The sequence below is a fragment of the Rattus norvegicus genome, chromosome 3 (assembly GCF_036323735.1).
Source record: "Rattus norvegicus strain BN/NHsdMcwi chromosome 3, GRCr8, whole genome shotgun sequence".
Classification (NCBI taxonomy): domain Eukaryota; kingdom Metazoa; phylum Chordata; class Mammalia; order Rodentia; family Muridae; genus Rattus; species Rattus norvegicus.
This window is the reverse complement of record NC_086021.1, coordinates 96,004,181-96,026,567: the sequence shown is the minus strand read 5'-3', so window position 1 is coordinate 96,026,567 and position 22,387 is coordinate 96,004,181. Positions and strand designations below refer to the sequence as shown.

The following is a 22,387-nucleotide window of genomic DNA, read 5'->3' as shown; positions in this document are numbered from 1 at the left end:
CTACATATTTGGAAAAGATTTTCCCCAACCCTACATCTGACAGAGGACGAATATCCAAAACATATAAAGAACTCAAGAAATCTGAGTCCAGCAAACCAAATAATCCAATTTAAAAATGGGGTACAGAGTTAAACCAAGAATTCTCGACAAAGGAATCTCAAATGGCTGAGAAGTACTTAAAGAAATGTTCAACAACTTCCTAGTCTACACTTCCACCTTGGCAGAACATCAGCTTGTTTGTTATTTTGAACACACATAGTCTGAAGGCCTCACAGGAGGTCTGCAGCAACATAGGAACACAGAAGCAGGCTTCAGACAGAGACACTTAGGTCACTTAACACCAGAGATAACCAGATGGTGAGGGGCAATCACAAGACCATAAACAACAGTAGCCAATATTCTCTAACACCGTCAGCACTCAGTCCTCCCACTACAGCAAGCCATGGATATACCAACACAACTGAAAACCAGGATGCTGACCTAAAATCCTATCCTATGAAGATAATACAGTCCTTTAAGAAGGATATAAATAACTCACTAAAGGAATTACAGTAAAACACATGTAAACATGTAGAAGCCCTTAAAGAGGAAACAAATAAATCCCTTAAAGAAATACAGGAAAGCACAATCAAACAGGTGAAGGAATTTAACAAAGAAGTCTAAGACTTAAAACAGAAGTAGAAAAAATAAAGAAAACACAAATGGAAGCAATCGTGGAAATGGAAAACCCAGGAAAGAGATCAGGAACAACAGATGCAAGCATCACCAACAGAAGACAAAAGATAGAAGAGAGAATCTCAGATGTAGAAAATACCTTAGAAGATATTGACACAAAGATTAAAGAAGATTCAAAACAGAAAAAGACTTCTAACCCAAAGCATCCAGGAAATTCAGGACACAATGAAAAGACCAAACTTAGGAGGGAGAGGGGTTAGGGGGATGTTGGCCTGGAAACTGGGAAAGGGAATAAAAATCGAAACGTAAATAAGAAATACCCAAGTTAATAAAGATGAAAAAAATAGGAATAGAAGAGAGTGAAGATCCCAGCTCAAAGAACCTGAAAACATCTTTAACAAAATCATAGAAGAAAACTTCCCCAACCCAAAGTAAGAGATGGCCACAAATGTATAATAAGTCTATACAACACCAAGTAGATTGGACCAGAAAAGAATATCCTCTTAGCACATAATAATCAACACACCAAATGCACAGAACTAAGAAATAATATTAAAAGTTACAAGGGAAAAATGTCAAGTAACATAGAAAAGCAGACCTATCAGAGACTCTAAGTCAGGAGTTCTTGGGATGATGTCATACAGACACTAAGAGAACACAAATGTGAACCCAGACTATAATAACCTGCAAAACTCTCAGTTTTCATATATGGAGAAACCAAAATATTCCAGGACAAAACCAAATTCAAACAATATCTGTCTACCAATCCAGCCCTACAGAGAATTTTAGAAGAAAAACTCCAAAACACAGGATGGGTACCGATACTGAATTAAAAACAAGATATTAATCATCTCACAACAAAACCCAAAGGGTAGAATCACATACACATAGTGCCACTTACAACAGCAAACATAACAGGAACTAACGATCATCTGTCTTTAGTATTTCTCAATATCAACAGACTCAATTCCCCAATATAAAGACATAAGTTAACGGACTGGATATATGAACAGGATCCAGGACTTTGCCCCATATATGAAACACACCACAATGACAAAGACAGAAAATACCTCAGAGTCCAAGGTTGAACAAATGTTTTCTAAGTAAACAGTCCCAAGAAACAAGTGGGAGTTGAAATCCTAATATCTAACAAAATAGATTTTCAACCAAAAGTTATTAAGCAAGATTGGGAAGGACATTTCATGCTCATCAAAGGAAACATCCACCAAGAGAAAATCTCAATTATGAACATCTATACTCCAAATGCAAGGGCACCCACATTCATAAAATAACATTATTAAGCTCAAAACACACAATGAATCACACACAATAATAGTGGGATACTTTAACATCCCACTCTCATCAATGGACAGGTCATGGAAACAGAACCTAAACAAAGAAACAATAAAACCAATAGAGGTTATGAACCAAATGGATTTAACAAACATATACAGAACATTTCACCCTAAAACAAAACAATATACTTTCTTCTCACCACCTCATAGTAAGTTTTCCAAAACTGACAATATAATAGGTCATAAAATAAGCTCAATATATGCACGATGATTTAAATAATTCCATGAATTTTGTCAGATCACCAGGGACAAAGGACAGACTTCAATAACAGCAACAACAACAGCAACAACAGCAACACCAGAAAACCCACATACCCATGGAAACTGAGCAACTCTATTCAATAATAAGTTGGTTAAGGAAGAAATAAATAAAGAAATTAAAAACTTCTTGGAATTCAAAGAAAATGATGACACAGTATAACCAAATTTATGAGACACAATGAAAGCCATGCGAAGTGAAAAATTCATAGCACTAAGAACCCTGGTAAAGAAATTGGAAAGAGTCTACAGTAGGAATTTAACAGCACACCTGAAAGCTCTAGAACAAAAAGAAGCCAACACACCCAAGAAGAGTAGAAGGCAGTAAATGGTAAACTCAGGGCAGAAATCAACCAAATAAAAACAAAGAGAAGAATATAAAGAATTAAAAATAATTAAAAATTGTTTCTTTGAGAAAATCAACAAAATAGATAAACCTCTAGGCAAACTAACTAAAGAGCACAGAGACAGTATTGAAAGTAACAAATTCAGACATGCAAAGGGAGACATAACAATAAAAATGGAAGAAATTTTAAAAAATTATCAGATCCTACTACAAATACCTATACTCAACAAAACTGGAAAATCTAGATGAAATGGATAATTTTCTAGACAGATACCATGTACCAAAGTTAAATCAAGGCATGTCAACTAATCAGGCCCATATCCCCTAATAAAATAGAAAAATCCTAAAAACCTGCCAACCAAATAAAGCCCAAGGCCAGATAGTTTAGTGCAGAATTCTACCAGACCTTCAAAGAAGAGCCAATACAAATACTCATCAAACTATTCCATAAAATAGAACCAGAAGGTATGCTATCTAATTCATTCTATGGAGCCACAATTACTCTAATACTTAAACAAGAGACCCAACTAAAAAAGAACTCAAGATCAGTGTCCCTTATGTGTATCAGTGCAAAAGTACTCAATAAAATTCTCACAAACCGAACCCAAGAACACATCAAAATGATGATTCTCTATGATCAATTAGGCTTTATTCTAGTGATGCAAGGTTGGTTCAATATAACAAAATCCACCAATGTAATCCACTATAGAAACAAACTCAAAGAAAATATCTCATGATCATCTCATAAGATGTTTAAAAAGCATTTGGCAAAATACAAGCCCCCTTCGTGATAAAAGTATTGGAGTGATTAGGAATTTATAGTCCATACCTAAACATAATACAAGCAATATACAGCAAAATATCAGCCAACATCAAATAAGTGGAGAGATACTTGAAGCAATTCCACTAAAATCAGGGAGAAGACAAGGATGCCTACTCTCCTATCTATTCAATATACTCCTCATCATTCTAGCTAGAGCAATAAGAAAAAAAGGAGATCAAGGGGATGCAAACTGGCAAAGAATTCAAGGTATCACTATTTGCAGATGATATGATAATATTCATAAGGGAACCCAAAATTCTTCCAGAGAATTTCTACAGCTGACAGACAACTTCAGCAAAATAGGAAATAAATTTGGCTTAAGCAAATCACTAGCCTTCCTTTCTAAAATGATAAATAGGCTGACAAAGAAAATATGGAAACAACACCCTTCACAATAATCACAAATAATATAAAATACATTGGGGTAATTGTTTCTTTTATTGGATAATTTTTATTTACATTTCAAATGTTATCCCCTTTCTCAGTTTCCTGTCCACAAAATACCTATCCCACCTCCGCTTCTACGAGGGTGTTCCCCTACCCAACCACCCACCCTTTCTTACCTTCCCTCCCTGACATTCCCCTGACACTGGGGGTGAGGTCTAGTCTTGGCAGGACCAAGGGCTTCTCCATTCACCATTGGTGCCCAAAAAGGCCTTCCTCTGTTACACATACACCTGGAGCCATGGGTTTGTCCACGTGTACTCTTTGGGTGGTGGGTTAGTCCCTGGGAGCTCTGGTTGACTGGTATTGCTGCATTTATGGGGATGCAAACACATTCAGGCCGTCAATCCTTGCTCTAACTCCTCTAATGGGGAACCCATTCTCAGTTCATTGGTTGCCTGTGAGCATTCACCTCTATATTTGTCATGTTCTTCCAGAGTCTCTCAGAAGACAGCTATATCAGGTTCCTGTCAGCATGCACTTCTTGGCATCAGCAATATTGTCTGCATTTGGTGGCTATTTGAATATGGGCTGGATCCCCAAGTGAGGCAGGCTCTGACTGGCCATTCCTTCAGTCTCTGCTCTAAATTTTGTCTCCACATCTTCCTATGAATATTTTTGTTCCCCTTCTAAGAACTGAAGCATCCTCATTTTGGTCTTCCTTCTTTTTGAGCTTCATGAGGTCTGTGGTTTGTATCTTGGGCAATCTACTTTTGGATTTATATCTACTTATCAGTGAGGACTTACCATTTGAGTATTTTTGTGATTGAGTTCCCTCACTCAGGATGACAGTTTCTAGTTCCATCCATTTGCCTATGAATTTCACAAAGTCATTGTTTTTGATAGCTGAGTAGTACTCTATTGTGTAGATGTACCACAATTTTTGTATCCATTCCTTTGTTGAAGGACATCTGGGTTCTTTCTAGCTTCTGAGTATTCTAAATAAGGTTTATATGAACATAGTGGAGCATGTGCCCTTGTTATATGTTGCAGGATATTTTGGATATATGCCTAGGAGTGGTATAGCTGGGTCCTCAGGTAGTACTATGCCCAATTTTCTGAGGAACCTCCAGACTGGTTGTACCAGCTTGCAATCCCACCAACAATGGAGAAGTATTCCTCTTTTTCCACATTCTTGCCAGCATCTGTTCTCACCTGAGTTTTTATCTTAGCCATTCTGACTGGTGTAAGGTGGAATCTCAGGGTTGTTCTGATTTGCATTTTCTTTTTAGTGTGAAGGACCATTGAGTTTTGTCAAATGCTTTCTCAGCATCTAATGGTATGATAATGTGTTTTTCTTTTCTTTGAATTTTTTAATATAGTGGATTACATTGAAGGATTTCCAATAATTGATTATCCCTGCCTCCCTGGGATGAAGCCTACTTAATCATGATGGATGATCATTTTGATGTGATCTTGGATTCAGTTGTAACCAAAGAAGTGAAAGCTCTGTCTGACAAGAACTTCAAGTCTCTCAAGAAAGAAATTGAAGACCTCCAAAAATGAAGAGATCTCCTCTGCTCCTGGCTTTGAAAAATTAACATAGTAAAATTGGCCATCCTACTAAAAGCAATCTACATATTCAATGCAATCACCATCAAAATTCCAACACAATTCTTCAAAGACATGGAATGAATAATTCTCAATTTTATACGGAAAAACAAAAAAAAAAAAGCAGGACAGTGAAAAACAATTCCTACCAATAAAAGAACTGCTGGGTAATCACCATTCCTCACTTTAGGTTATACACATAGCAATAGTGACAAAAATTCATGGTATTGGTATAGAGACAGACACATTGAAAATTGGAATAAAGTTGAAGAGCCAGAAATGAAAACTTACTTATGGACACTTAATCTGTAACAAAAAAGCCAAAAATAAATATTGGGGGAAAAATGTTTTCAATAAATGGTGCTGGTCTAACTGGTGGTCATTATATAGAAAACTGAAAATAGATCCTAATTTGTCACCTTGCACAAAGCTTAAGTCCAAGTACATTTAGGGCTTAAACATAAATACATATATACTTAATCTAATAGAAGAGAAAGTGGGAAGGACCTTCAAACTCTTGGGTATGGGGGTGAGGTAGGATTTTTTAAACAGAACTCCAATGGCTCGGGCATAGATCAACAATTGTTAAATGTGACTTTGTTACTTAAAAGCTTCTGTAAGACAAAAAACATATCCATTAGAACAAATTGACAACATACAGATTGGAATAAAAACTTCATTACCCCACATCTGATAGAGGGCTAATACCCAAAATATATTTTAAAAAACTCAAGAAACTAACCTTCAAGAAACCACACAATCCAATCAAAAAATCAAGTACAGAATTAAACAAAGACTCAGCTGAGGAATATGGAATGGCTGAGAAGCACCTAAAGAAATGTTCAATATCCTTAGTCATCAGAGAAATGCAAATTAAAACAACACTGAGATTTTACCTCACACCAGTCAGAATTGCTAAGATCAAAAATTCAGGTGACAACCAATACTGGTGAGGAGGTGGATAAAGAGGAACATGCCTCCATTGCTGGTGGGATTGCAAGCTGGTACAACCACTTTGGAAATAAGTTTGGAGGTTCCTCAGAAAATTGGACATAGTATTACCTGAAGACTCAGCTATACAACTCCTGGGCATATACCTAAAGGATGCTTCAACATATAACAAAGACACATGCTCCACTATGTTCATTTCACCCTTATTTAGAATAGTCAGAAGTTTGAAACAACCCTGAAGTCCCTCAACTGAAGAATGGATACAGAAAATGTGGTTCATTTACCCATTGGAATGCTATTCAGGTACAGATAACAAAATCTTCACAAATTTGAAAGGCAAGTGGGCAGAACTAGACAACATCATTCAGCATGAAGTAGCCCATACCCCAAAGGACGTGCGTGGTATGTACTCTCTGATAAATGCATATTAGCAAAGGGGATAGCATTTGAAATGTAAATAAATAAAATATCCTATAAAACTTTTTTTTAAAAAACACACTCAATGAAGCTAAACAGAAATGGAGTCCCAAGAAAGAATGTTTGAATATCACTTAGAAGAGGGAATAAAATAATCATAGATACCAGAGAGAGAAAGGGTACTGGATGGAAGAAAGAAGATGGGAGGGAATGGGCAGGGGTCAGGATCAGGTGTGAGGAGAGACAGAAGAGAGAAAAAGTGGGACAAGTGAATGAATAGAAACATGAAGCTACTGGGAATGTGTGCATTTGGTGGGGGATCTCTAGTCCATAGAGAGTCCCGAGATGGGGAAGGTTCCCAGGAGCCAATGCAGGTGACCTTATGTGAAGTGCCCAACAGTGGTATAGGGAACCTGAAGAGACCACCTCCAGTAATCAGACAGGACTCCTAGCAGAAGGGTCAGAACACCTGCCCTCCTACAAAATTTTCTACCCCAAATCTGTCCTGTCTAAAAGAAAATGCAGAGACAAACAAAGATGCAGCAGAGACTGAAGGAATAGTCAACTAGTAACCAGTTTAACTTGAGACCCATTCCATGGTCAAGCACCAATTCCTGACTCTATTAATGATACTCTGTTATGCTTGTAGACATAACTGTCATAACTCTCCTCTGAGATGCCCTATCAAGCAGCTAACTGAAACAGACGCAGATAACCACAGCCTAATATTGGATGGAGGTCAAGGACTCTTATGGAAGAGTTAGGGAAAGAATTGAAGGCCCCAAAACAGTTAGGAACTCTACAGGAAGACCAACAGTGTCAACAAACCTGGACCCTTAGAAGCTCTTAAAGACTGAGCCATCAACCAAAGAGCATACACGGGCTGGACCAAGGCTCCCCAGGCACAGATTTGCAGCTCAGACACCATTTGAGTTTCCCAACAACTGGAGAAAGGTCTGGCCCTAAAGCTGTAGCCTGACTGTGGAATCCATTCCCCTACAGGGTTGCCTTTTCTGACCTGAATGAAAGAGGATGTGCCAGGGTAAGGGAATAACCAGGTATGGAGGTAAGGCCCATGCCTTAAGAGGAGGAACTGGGGGAAGGACTCTATTAATGGGGACTATGAAGGGTTCAGTGTTTCAAGTATAAAAAAACATGCAAACAAATAATAATTAAAAAAGAAATCTGAATCCACAGATGAGAAAAATCATGCAGCATTTTTCTTTCTGCTTTTGACTTACATTAATATTTAGTTACATCTGTTTTTCAGGAAATGATATAATTTCATTCTTTTTCATGGATGAATGGAAAGCCATTGTCTATATATATTTTATCCTGTTATGAATTGTACATCTAGGCTGATTGTATAACATGGCTATTGTGTTCAAAGAACCTGGCTATATGAGGGGAAAAGTCAAAGTAGCACAAATAAGCATTTGATTAGAATCAATTAATACATAATTTCTGAAGATGATTGAAAAGTACAGGGCTTTTTTTCTATTATAAGTAAAGATAAAATTAAGTGTTCAACTTTAACTTTTTGCATTTGAGTTTGAAATACACCTTGAAATAACATGATTCATTCTTGTTTCTCTTGTTTATCGTTATTTCTTTATTTTTGAAACCTTATTATAATTACATAAATTCTCACTTGCTCTTTTGCAAGTTCATTACCTTTTAAAAATTACTTGTTGTTACACTGTTACATATTTTTATCTATGTATTTATAAATAATTCAAGTACAAACTTTTTAGCCTCTATAATTTTACTTGTATTTTCTTTTTTTTCACCATTTTTATTGAATTTTTTAAATTTACAATTCAAATATTACTCCCTTTCCTGGCTTCCTAGACTTAAGCCCCCTATCCCATCCTTCTCCCCTTCTTCTATAAGGGTGTTCCTCTCCCTATCCACCCCTCTACGCTGACATTCCCCAACACTGGGAGTTCAACCTTGGCAAGATTTTCTTATTTGATCATATGCAGTTTCTTAGTTTCGGTAACGAATTGCCATATTATTTCTGGGAAAGAATATTTCTCCTGCTCTTAGCTTTCCTGAGGTGCCTCTCACAACATCACCTAAAATATTTCTTGTAGAATAATTCTTTTTAGAGACAAATCTTCCTTGGCTAAGTCTCTCTCAGTGTCAGAGAATGATATACGAAGCTGTGTGTAGTTTCAAAAAAAGGACTAGGAGTGTTGCCTTTATGAGGTTGGATTGCATTACATACTATCATAATAGATAGCTTCCTCGTTTTTGAAATTTCTCTTTTCACATTATGGAGTTTTTATATTACTTGTCAGGAGTCACTTTGTAATGTTCAACTGTATATATTTTTCTCAAGAGTGCTTTTTAGGAAAAGAAATCTATCCAAGAAAGTTTTCTTGTCTTGAATGTATTCCACACTGTCTAAAAACCTCATCCCTAATGATGCAGTAATCTAGCTCATTGGACATAGAGATGATGTAAAGAGTTACTTACTCATGCAAAATTATCTACACAAATAAACGGTGAAATTGTTTTATTGTTCTGACAGAACTTGACCCAAGGGGTTTCTTAAAACTCAGTTATATCCATGCTGGAGGATGAGTTAAGTAGGATTTAATCTTGGAGATGCCATGTTCTCCTGTATCCATTACTGCTAATGAGTCCTGGACAGTATTTGTATCTTAGGGGAGACTGAGGAATGATATGAAGAATGACCTTAGGAATACAGTGAATTAGTAAAATGCTGTAGAATTCTGTCCTGTGTAAAGGAAACCTTATCACTTACTTCTATTAAAGGCATGATCTCAGGTTTTTCTATTGCTGTATGAATACTTTAGCCCCTAGGCAGATACTGTCCTTAAAACAAACCATTTCTGTTGTCATTTATTTTGTTTCAGTGTAATTGTCCAAAAGGATTTTGGACACTTTACTTAGGTCATTTTGTAGTTTAAATTTAATCTCGTTGTAGCATCAAATATTTGCTTGGACAAGTTAATTTCCATGAATTTCACCAATTTTATACAAATATGGCCCCTTTATTTTTCTATGAAAGTATTCAAGAAGCATAACGTTAATAAAGCCCTATGTAATCTATCTTGGGGAAATCTTTCCTGTTTGTTTACTATGAATCTATTTCTTAAATCTGTTCTTGTATCCAATAAGCCTTCCATCTAACCTTCATTTTAACTTTAGTCTCTTATTATTTATAGCTATTTAATTTATTATTTGAATTATTATTTATTATTTATAAATGTATAGTTATTTATAATACATATATATTTATTATTCTTATTATTATTTATAGCAATTGTCCAAAGTACTTGGTTTTTGGTCTGTTTTGAGTTTTATATTTTGTCTTTAGAAGATTTTCTGGCCTTGATATCTAAGGGATTAATGTCCATATCCAAAAACATGCTATTTAATTTTTGTGTGGATGAGTATCTCCACTGCTGACCTTAAAGGCTGATCTGAATTTAATATTGGGGTCTACAAGGGGCTCCTCCAGGAGTTTGCCAACAAGGGATCATCATGTTTGTACTTTTTTCATTTACATTCATTAATCTAGTTCTGCCTTTTACCTCACTTGCACACTCCAGAAGGCTGATGCTTTCTTTTGGAACTATACTAGTTTTGTTTACAATTCTTTTTGAAATGACCTTGTTCACCACAATTAAAACATTTGTTATTTCGGATTTTTTCAAAGCCTTTTTTGAGTACTTCTTTTAGTAAAGTCATATATGAATGAGATGCAACTTAAATTGTATTTCTATTTTCTTTATCTAGTGGTGCTGATCTTTCCTTTAAATGCCCGATCACTCTGTTGCATTCGACATTAGCCTTTTCAAAGGCAAAAGATTCAATCAGTGTTTTCATAGCTTGTGGATCTGATAACCTTCTATCTATAGCTGAAGTCAATCTTAGTAAAAAGACAGTGATGGTTTCTTTTGAACCTTGAATAATCTGAGTAAATGGTTCAAGTCTGTTTCTTCAACCTTGTCCCATACACTTAAAGCTGCCATATTCCATGGTGCCAATGTTGCTCATTCATACACAACTTGCATCTGGACCACTGCATATGACCTATACCTAGGTTGAGCTTAAGAAATATTATCTCTGGTATTATTTCTATTTTCTATCTTCTTAGCTCCTTCTCTCTACCATGAAGGCCATTGTAATCGAGGACCTCATTCTAGTATTACTTATCATGTTTTTCCTGTCTTGGGAAATTATTCTATTTTGAATTGCCTAAGAATTTAATATCTGCTTCACATATAGTATGTACATACCATAAGAGTTCACACTTTCTTCAAATTTTCTTAAATACAGTGTATCTACAGGGTGATACCCATGTTCTTCAAATCCCTGGGGGTGTCCGGTATCTGATGGTATTTGCTGTTTACCAACAGGACAAGCTCAAGTAGGTTTTCTAACGATATTTGGGTGACTTTCCTGATTTTCATTGACAGTGCTGTAGTCTTTAACCTTATCTCTTCTGCCTTGATCTTAGTAGTTTTATAAATTAATTTATATTGTTTCTAATTTTTATTCTAAATATTATCTCTATTTTTGCATATTCTTTTACCTGTATCTCTACTATTTTATTATTCTCCTCATTTTTATTTATAAGTTTTTCTGATTTTTCTTCTAAGGCTTATTTTTAAAGCCCTCTTCTTCAAGAAGACACAGAAAGCCATGATGATTACCAAGATAAGGATTACTAGCATGTCAATAATCATAATTGATAATGTGTCCATCCCAGTTAAGTCATCTATCTCTTTCTCCTCTGTTTCTATCTTTAAGCCATTTAAAGGGTTTTATGACATAGAGATCAGAAACTCTGTGTTATTGATTTTTTCATCTTTGTCTCATTCCCTTTAATTTTATTAATTTTTAAATTCTTTTTATCTGTCTATGATGTTTCATACCCATTCTCGTTTCCTCTTAATCATTTAAAAATAATTCTAGTGCCTTACCTTGGGGTTTGGAAACTTGTATTTCCACAAATTAGGTCAATTTCATTCATAGTTTCTCATATCATGGCATCTTTATTTTTCTACAAAAATATTTTAAGAACAGGTATGTTCAACTAGCTTTGAAATTGAGTATTGGATGTATATTTAAAGCCCTTATATGCATTTTTACAACTTTTTCTACTGTAGTCATCATCTGTGAAAGAGGTAATTTAATGAGAAACCAACAAGATGTCCACTCTGCAGTTCTTGAGCTAATGCAGCAGGTAAGGTGAGTAAATATTTTTGTGATACATGAAGTACAACTAATGCTTTACATAATAGATACTAAACACAAAGGTATCTGAATGGAAATAATTAGAACACAAAAATTATCAGAACTATCTTTGTTGTATTATATCATGGCCTGTTTGGTATGTTTTCCACAAGGGAAAGTAACATTTATCTGTTACATGAGCAAACATACAGTCTGAATGTATTTATTTAACATTTATTTGTGTGTTTGGCATTTTATGAAATGTTAACAAAGAAATGTAGTTTATAAGGCATGCTTGTACCTGAAAATTTAGTCACACATATAAAGACATTAGAGAACAATATTTGTTCTAATATTTACTTAAAATCTGAAGCCTTCATATGGGCTTTTATGTGTGAATCTCAAATTGACCACTAACAAGATGTTAGGATGTATATAGATGTAAATCCATGATCAAAGACTGCCACATCTACTGCCACCTAGGTTCATATAAATGTTAATATACTGTTATGATCTTAAACTATAAATTATTTTTCTAGACGTATGTTACAGATCTATTGAAAACATAATAGTACAGTATTTCATACTACCAAATTCCTGAAAGCTTTTTACAGTGTAACATATAACTTAATAAATATTTTTGCAGTATTATGGTAATGATAAACTGAGCAATAGTAGATTTGTCTTATGGAATACAGTATTAATAGTTAAAGATAGTTAACAAAGCACTACTTTGAGGAAGGTAAAATGTGAAAACAGGAATAATATAGAATATTTTTATTCATGTCATTCAACAGGTATGCTCATTTCAGTCTGTAGAAGTGCAGATTTCCTAAATCAGATGTTGACAGTAATAGGAGTGATACACACAGAAGGACCTCCATAGTAAGCCTCTAAATTAAGCACAGATTTGTCTTGTGCCCTATTTCACTACAATATCTATGTGAGCTGAATCTTCTTGCATATATATACATATATATATACACATGTATACATACATGTGTGCACTGCCTTAGATAATTTCTAAAGCTTATAAGGCTTATAATTTAACTGTTCTCTTCTTTGTCAAAAAATACTGGTTCATATCTCTAATACCTGATGAATAATTAGAAGCATAATTTGGTTATAGTATTAATCACAACATAATTACAATTGATCAGCAGTTTAAATTAATACTCATAAGCCTGGAAAAATGTTTTGCATTCTTTAAGTGTATCTTTATAAAATAGTCTGAGTGAATAAGGCAGTGCTGCACTCATGCATTTTAGATATTTTCTTTGGAAAATATCCTGACTACATCTTTTATTTTTTATTTTTCAATGTGTACCCTGAGACATACCTGACAATGACATGGTTCATGCCTTTTTCACTGAGCATGAATTTTACCATTTATTATGGTTCTCTTTGATCCTGGCCACAGAATTTTCATTTGGGCTCTCTATACTCAGGATAATTTATGAATTACACCAAGATATATAATTCCCTTTTTCTCAATTTCTATTACCTCTAGTTTCAGCACCCAGGTACTACTTGGACTAAATATAATTTACTAGCTATTGTTGAAGTAGTTGGTGACAGTCATGGTAGAACACCTGAATTAGTTCATATTTCTACATAATCAGTATAGTGAATAAAATTGTGTTCTGATTTGTGAATGGCATAGATGAAGTTGTTGTAATTACTGCTCTTGTAACACCAGTCAGTCAGAGTCAGATAAGTTAAATCTTCAAGATATGTCTCTGAATACAAATATCATGAAATGTAAAATGAAATCTCTTAAAATGGAAAAGAGCTGTGTGAAATCGATAAGCCTTTTAGAATTGCAGCTAGGGCAATATTAGCAATGAAGTGTGTTTTGGAAGATGCAGATATCTTATAGATAATCTCCACAATACAGTCATCTGTAACTAGTGACTCTATATTAGTTGATATATTGTTTTTTCATCATGGAGTGTACTTTTTTGAACAGTGGGGTCACTTTCAGTGTTTTATTTGATATAATGCTAAGGGTAACCTATTTTAAATAAGTTTAAATTTATGAGTGTCTGTTGTACAGAGGCTCTCTGAGTCTGGGGATAGTTCCTTGCATGTTCCTGAAACATTTCAGATCTAATAGAATTGTCAGTAGAGGCTCTACCACATTTCTAAAGAGAGGAACTCAGAACTACCTATTGAAGGTTAACTGCAGGTTAACCACCAGAGAAGCTTACGATGAAAGTGTGCCCATGTCCCAGGGGACTTACATCCATGCTCACAAATTTAAGTCATGTTCTAGTCTACTGAATGTTACCTCTGAAACAAACCTTATCAAAAGGTCAATAGTAAAGGGAAGTAATCTTACAGAATTTGCCCAAACTGACTTTACACAATATCCTGTTTGCTAAAAGCACTATTTATAATGGTGTATTCAACTTCGTTTTCATAACTGTGAGCTATGTGACCATTGCAGTGACAGATATGGCAGTCACTCCTTAGGTTATTCAGTGTACCTCTTGCTGCCTGCTACCCCTATGTGCTGCTTATGCCACTTACCTCTCTCCAAATTTGGTTATATACTTAATCACTGATAAACTTACTATCTCTCCATCATACCTTTTATGGGACAGCTCCTTACCAAATAATTATCTATTGGTACTTAGAACTTCTTGGTGGTGATGGCCTATGGTTGCTATTGGGGCCATCAGTAAGACATTGAAATACATGCTAAACATGAGCTCTGTTGCATTTGTTTGCATCCTTTTGTGTTGTTGGCATGGGCTGGAAGTTTTATGCACTCTTTGGTTCAATATTTTTATGTTTATAGTCTTCCATTCTGAGGTCCTAATTTCATTGACCATTTCATATATGGCAATTATCCAGAATTAGAGTTTACTATTGATAAATCTTTTAAAATATACTATCACTTCAATTTTGAATCCTTTAACATCTTCAGAAATTATGAAACGAAAACTTCTGTGAAAAATCTCTGGTATGGAATTTCAACTGCAGATACTATAAGACTGTCTCCTCATTGGACTTGTTAATAGTTAAGCAAAAATTGTAAATTAAGAGTTCTTGGTCTCCTTGTGATGGCTTTAGAGCATTCTGAGATGGACGTTTTTCCAGGCTGTGGTCTGTTGCCATGATTCCAAGGATGACTGCTTTCACAAGACTGGAACGTGCTGATATGATTCAGGGAAAGAATTCTTCAATTGGGTGGGAGTCTTAAACCACCTCACTCGTACTCAGAGTTCTCAGTATTGAGTACCCCATGATATGTCAGAAATTGGCTGTTTTACAGGACAAGAATTCCAGAAGTTGTTATTTCTGTGTTCTAGGATATCTGCAGTGTACTTAGGGAAAGCTGCCATAGGCAGATTGAGAATGGTGGTCTCCAGTGGGTGATGGTTGTTGATGGTGCTCTTGTTAGGCAGTTCACATAGGAAAATATGTCCTTTCCTGTGTTTCTGTAGTGCTGATTTGAGGCTGCTGCCAATGAAAACATAGAACTCAGATAAGAAGAGTTTTCTCCAGCATAAAGAGTAATTGCTTGTCAATACTTGAATGCTGGAGTGACTGTTCGGCTGGCTGGGAGAGCTTTTATGATTCCAAGTTTTTGTTACGTTTATCCTTCACTTTATAAGCATGGATTCTACTCCACTTTTATCCAGAAGACAACAACAACAAAAATCCTCTTCCCTGCCATCTTGAAATATATTTTGAAATGAGCTGCTACATTGGGTTTTCAAAGCTTTTCTTGTAAATGCTTTCCTTGTAAATGCTAGTTGATTGACTCAAACTGTATGTTTCATATTCCACATTTCTAACCTCAAAATATTTTTGGGATTGTAGTGTGGCTTATTTTTGTAGGTGCTGTTAAGAAATTCATTGCTAAATTATCAAACATAGTAATTTTCTTGCTAACATCTGTATCTGTATTACTCTTATTGGAACTCACAAGTATCATCTGATATAGCAACTTCATCAGATAGAGAAAACGTGTCAGTAGTACTTTGAACTCAAGTTAATATGTGAAACAAAATAATGTGAAAATATGTTAGTTTCTTTATCTTTAAGCAATAATCAAATTTCAGAAATTTAATCTTGTTAGATTATTATCCCAACTTAAGGATATACTTGAGTGTACCTTTCTAAACTTACCAGTGAGAGACAGAGGCACAGCAATAAGCATAGCTGTATATGTCAGAAGTTGTTGATTTATCTGGATTAGGTATGCAGAAATAGTAAAGTCTTAGTGGAACCTATGAGGCCTTTGTGCCACAGGACAGCAATTTCAAACTAAAATCATGATGAGTTGTGCTCAGTGGAGTACATGACAAGCACAGTTACAGGGATAGCACTAGAAACTCTAGGCATTGTAGTGGTTGATGTCCCATGGGCAGAAACAGTTATTCTACTAGTATTGTGTTAGAATAAGGGATGAAATGAGTGGACTAAATTCACTACTACTCCACAGAGATTTTGGCATCATTTAAATGTCTCTAATTCATTCAAATGTGCAGAACTATGACTGGCTGCCTTTTCAAGAATTTTAATGTCAACTACAACAGACTGCAGTTTAAAATTTCCTCAGAGTCTTAGAGCTTCTTTGATAGAGACTCTTTTACTTCAGAGTAAGGCAGTGCTCTGCTGAGGTATGGCTGAGTAATGGGGTAGGGATGCCTTTGTTTTTAAACTGGTTCACACATGTCTTGCTTTATCTCAGTACTTTATAACAATTTATGACAATAGATTGTTATTAGTCTTACTTTCAAATTGTTCTGTTCATAGTAAAGTCTATGTCACTTGGCACTTAACTACTTTTGTTGTTGTATCAGCTAAGTCTTTTCTCCCTAGAGATTATTCAAGGAAAGAAACCTTTTCAGAAGAGAGTTCTTCATTTGAATTTGATCCAATATTTTAACAAAAGATTTATAATTATCTTAGTGTTATTTATATATTCTTATATATTGACGGGTAATCTCAGTTGCTTTGGCATAAAACTGAGGGAATATGGGGATATGACTTAAGAAAGGTGAGAAAAGTATTTTATAGATTTTTACTGAGTGCATTTTTGAAGACATGTTCCTCTGCTCAGGAGAAAAGTGTATCGCTGTTGTATATGGGGTAAATCTGAAATCTAAACCTGTCCATCATTATATAGAAGTAGAGTAGAGAGGCACATGGACCGTATTGTACATCTTTCATGTGAAGTTTTTTCCCTGTAATTTACTGCAATGAAAAAAAAAACACATAATTGATATATATCTATATCGATATCTATATCTATCTATATATCTATATCTATTTCTATATCTATATATAAAACTTTTGCTTACTGCTCCCTTTAACGTTGGGATTGAAAACTTTTATTTCCCCATATTTGGTCAATTTCACTCAAAGTTGTGCAAATCATAGCATATTTATTTCTCTTCAAAAATATTTTCAGAGCAGGTAAGAATGTTTAACTAGATTTGTACATTAAGTATTGATATTATACTTAAAGGTCCTTATATAAGTTTTTATAAGTGTAACCACAACTTTATCACAGTCATCTTAAGTAAGAGAGGTCATCATTTCCTCCACCAATGAGAAGTCCACCAAGAAATCCAACATGTGAGTTCTTGAGCTAATGGAGTAGCCAAAATGCGTAAATATTTTTGTGATATACAAAGTACGACCAATAGTTTAAATATTAGATACTCCACACAAAGGCATCTGAGTGAAAAAAATGTTAGAACATAGAAATTAATCAGAACTATGTTTGTTATGTTATGGCCTGATTGTCCTTTTGTACACTTACTTATAATGTTAATGATACAAATTCAATTTCTTTAATATTGATTCATGGTTCTTACATTTTGTATAGCATGTTAACAAAGAAATATAATCTATAAGGTATGTTTATATGAGAAAATTTACTCATATACATTTATAAGTATATTAGAATATAAGGGAACAAATATATTTATCTATGTTTGGTTGCTTTCATATGGGGTTTTATGTATGAATTTTAAATTGATGATTATAAAAGTGTTAAGGCATACATGAGGTAAATCCATGATCAAAGACTGCCACGTCTGCCATCACCTAGATTTATATAAATGTTAACCTATTATTTTGAGCTTAACCTATGAATTAGTTTTTAAGAAATGTGTTACACTTTTATTAGATATGTAGTGTAACTAGTCCATTGTTTTCATAGTACCAAATACTTGAAAGCATTTTACAGTATAACATATGGTTCAATAACTATTTTTTACAGTATTATGGAAATGTGAAACTGAGCAACAGTAGATTTGTCCTAGGGAAATGCAGCACTAATAGTTAAAGATAGTTAAAGAAACACTACTTTATGGAAGGTTAAATGTGAAAGCAGAAATAGTAGATATAAAATAATTTTGGGAAGTCTCTACTGTGTTTTTTATTGCTTCTTTGTGATTGTGAGATTGTATTACAGTTTTATAAGTAATTACTCACTGGAGGAACTTGAATTGCAGGCACTTGGAATCTCTGTTTTGCTTCTTTTTTAATGGTTATTTTACTTATTTACATTTCAAATGTCATCCCTCTTCCCAGTTTCCCCTCCATAAGCCACCTATTCCATTCTCCCTCCCCCTGCATCTATGAGGGTCATGCACCCACTCCTGTCTCAGCGGCCTAGTGTTCTCCTATCCTGGGTCATCAATCCTCCACAGGACCAAGGGTCTCCCTTCCCAGTGATGCCAGATAAGGCAATCCTCTGTTACATGTACAGCTGGAGCTATAGGTACCCACTGTGTACTCTTTGGTTGGTGGTTTAGTCCCTGGGAGCTTTGGGGGAGTTTCTCATGTCCTTTAACAGGTGTGCTGTTTTCAGTCTGCGGATTCTGCAAGTGCAGAATCATATGGACACTCCTAAATCAGATGAATGGTATACACAAAAGAGCCTTTATAGTCAGCTTCTAAATAAATTCCAGATTTGTGCCATGTGTCCTATCTCATGCCCACATCTATGTGAACAGAATCTTCTTGCTTTTAGAATTGGGGCTGGAGAGATGACTCAGTGGTTAAGAACATTGACTGCTCCTCCACAGATCCTGAGTTCAAATCCCAGTAACCACATGGAGGCTTACAACTATCTATAACGAAATCTGTTGTCTTCTTCTGGTATGTCTGAAGACAGCTACAGTGTACTTATATATGATAAATAAATAAATCTTTTTTAAAAAAGACAAGATACATTTCTGGATAGAAAAATATTTCATATATATATGGCTTTTAATTTAACTGTACACTTCATGAATTTTAATATATATCATATATGTATATATATATTTCTCAAATACATTTGTATATATTTGTAATAATACTTAGAAAATGATGAGACATATCATTTCCTTTCACCAGTAGTAAAACTTTGAGGAAACTGAACAACCCCCTCCACACACACACGCACATTTTACATCCAGATATATTAAAGAACATAATATTTCCTCGTCCCTGGCAATAATCTTTATTATGTGGTTGACTGAGATGATGTATTCTCTTTGGTCATGGAACACACTCAAAAGAATTGACAACTGCTATCATCTATATAGATTTTATCAGGTATGTGAGAAGTAATTTAGGACCATTATGTACACTACCACCAACACCAAAAACAAAGTATTAAAGACTGTATATATAAGAATATTCCAGTGGTAGAAATGGTGAAGTTGGCATACAAGGAGGTTTATCATGTGGTCCAATATTCCCTCAATAGCCAAGAAAAGAACCTGAGACAACATCAGAAGGCACATGGCACAGAGTTCACAATATTCCCCAGTGATTACAGTTCTATAGCAAGAATATCCAAGAACCTCTCTGGATACTGTGCAAGAAGAGAAATGAAGTAAGTATTAACCTACTAAATCTCACTTGTCATCGGTAACCTGTTTTTAAGAAATCTTAAATTTGGAAATATTTGCAGGATTCTGTAGGTCTCATAAAATGTAAATGGAATATAAAGAGATAAGGCTGCACTACTACACTTTTGGTAGTGCCCTGGAAATGAGTTTGACTGCATCTCTTTGAATCCTTTTAATTTTCAGTGAAGAAGGAAATATATTTTTAATTATATTCAGAAAACTATGAGGCATACCTTTCCTTTCACTATATATAGTTTCGCTTTAGTAAGTTTTTGCGGAACCTGAACAATGCACTTCTGTTTGCTAACTCCCTGCCTATAAAGGCATATACATAATGTAATTCTCTACATTTCTCTACTTCTGCTCTTTCATTAGCTAATTGTTACTTACATTAAGGGGTTGTAGCAGACTAAATGATTATTATTAAAAATGAACCGTGTGTTAGGAATGGGTCTAGGCATGGTAAAATGGACAGGATTAAGATGCCAGAAATAGCTGGTAATCTGAGATAAATAAATTCATTCCATAAAACATCAGTGTGGTATATAGTAATGTAGTTACAAGACAGTTTAAAGTCATCCTTTTAAATTTAATATGAAGATTATAACGCTGTCAGGCTTCTTTGAAATGCATACAGATGTTTAATAATGCAACAGAATCAATGATCTGGTTGATCACAGATATCCAGATGATGATTTTAATATGTTCTCCAAAAAATACCTTCAAACAGTGACTCTATATTACTTGATATACTCATTTTAAAAAATAATCCTTTTATGTGTTTGTCTGCATGTATGTACGTGTCTCACATGTATGCCTGGTGTCATGTAGGTCAGAAAAAATATTGAACCAATGGGAATAAGAGTTGCAGATGGTTGAGAATCATTATGTGTGTGTGCTAGGAATTGAACGAGGGTCCTCTGTAAGAGATAATTTTGTTCTTAACTACTGAACTAAATCTGCAGCCATCTATTCAAGGCTGTTGACATAATAGAGAGTATATTTCTGAAAAGCAGGCACCCTTCTTAACATTTCTAACATGTTTGTCAAAAGCAACACATTTTATGTAAGAAGTTTATGTACAGGAGTGTACTGAAGAGATAGATTGAGACTTAAAATAAACACTTGTACTTGCAGGCACAATTAAAATTCCCATGGAGAAATAGAGTCATCAACAGGAACTCAGACTGCTCACTGAACACCTACTGTATGTTCACCATTGTAAAAGAAATGGAGGCAATGGTTTTCACATTAAAAAGGATTTATGACTACATACACATTTTGGAATAAGTCTTGTTCAAGCTCTCATCTCTGAAATAAGTCTCCTAAACAGGTCAATGGGACAGGGCTACAATGTCACAGAATTCATTTTTGTGGGCCTTACTCAAGATCCTGCTGGACAAAAAGCATTATTTGCCTTGTTTTCACTCACCTACATTGTGACAATGCTGGGCAACTTGCTCATTGCAGGGACAGTGATTGCCAGCCCTTCCTTAAAATCCCCAATGTACTTCTTTCTTGCCTGTCTGTCAGTCCTGGATGCTCTTTATTGCAATTCCATCTCACCAAATTTGATTATAGACTTATTATATAATAAAAAGACTATTTCTTTCAAATCATGCATGCTCCAGCTCTTCGTAGAGCACTTATTTGGCGGTGTTGAGGTCTTCCTTCTGGTTTTCATGGCCTATGATCGCTATGTGGCCATCTGCAAGCCACTGCACTATTTGACCATTATGAACCAGCGGGTGTGCATTCTCCTTTTGCTGGTCGCTGGTGTTGGAGGCACAGTACACTCAACGATTCAAGTTCTGACTGTGTATAAACTCCCTTTTTGTGGTCCCAATGTCATTGATCACTTCATGTGTGACATGAATCCACTACTGGGACTTGCGTGCACTGACACCTACTTCCTTGGCATCACCGTCATGGCCAATGGTGGAGTAATCTGTGTGGGAATTTTCACCTTTCTCTTAGTCTCCTATGGAATCATTCTAAACTCTCTTAAGACCCACAGTCAGGAAGGAAGGCGCAAAGCTCTGTTCACCTGCAGCTCCCATATCACGGTGGTTGTGTGTTTTTTTGCTCCCTGCAGTTTTATATATGCTAGGCCTGTCTCCAACGTTCCTATTGATAAATATATCGCTGTGTTTTATACAGTTGTTAGCCCCATGTTGAATCCATTGATATATACCTTGAGAAATTCAGAGATGAAAAATTGTATAAAAAAGCTCTGGTCTAAAACTTTAACAAAATAAAATAAGATTGTTTTCTCACTGAATATGTTATTAAGTATAAATTGGAAATTAGAGATAAATTCGAACTAGGGATGCTGTGCAGATTTTGTTATACAAAGTCATTGGAAATCAAGACTAAATTTTCAGTTGACATTATGATCAAGGTAAGAGTGAGTCTTATTCCTCTAGGGAATGTTTAGAGATGAAAACAGTTACATGACTCCTTCATACTACAAATAACAATAAAA

The 22,387-nt window shown here is 35.0% G+C and overlaps 1 protein-coding gene and 1 pseudogene across 1 annotated transcript; both read left to right on the top strand.

Annotated features, from left to right (window-relative positions):
• On the top strand, positions 14,353–14,928 carry Or4af1-ps1 (olfactory receptor family 4 subfamily AF member 1, pseudogene 1; annotated as a pseudogene).
• On the top strand, positions 21,240–22,160 carry Or4a70 (olfactory receptor family 4 subfamily A member 70). Its single transcript, NM_001000570.1, has one exon. The coding sequence runs from the start codon at positions 21,240–21,242 to the stop codon at positions 22,158–22,160; it is 921 nt and encodes a 306-aa protein (NP_001000570.1).
• Positions 22,161–22,387: the final 227 nt, after the last annotated feature.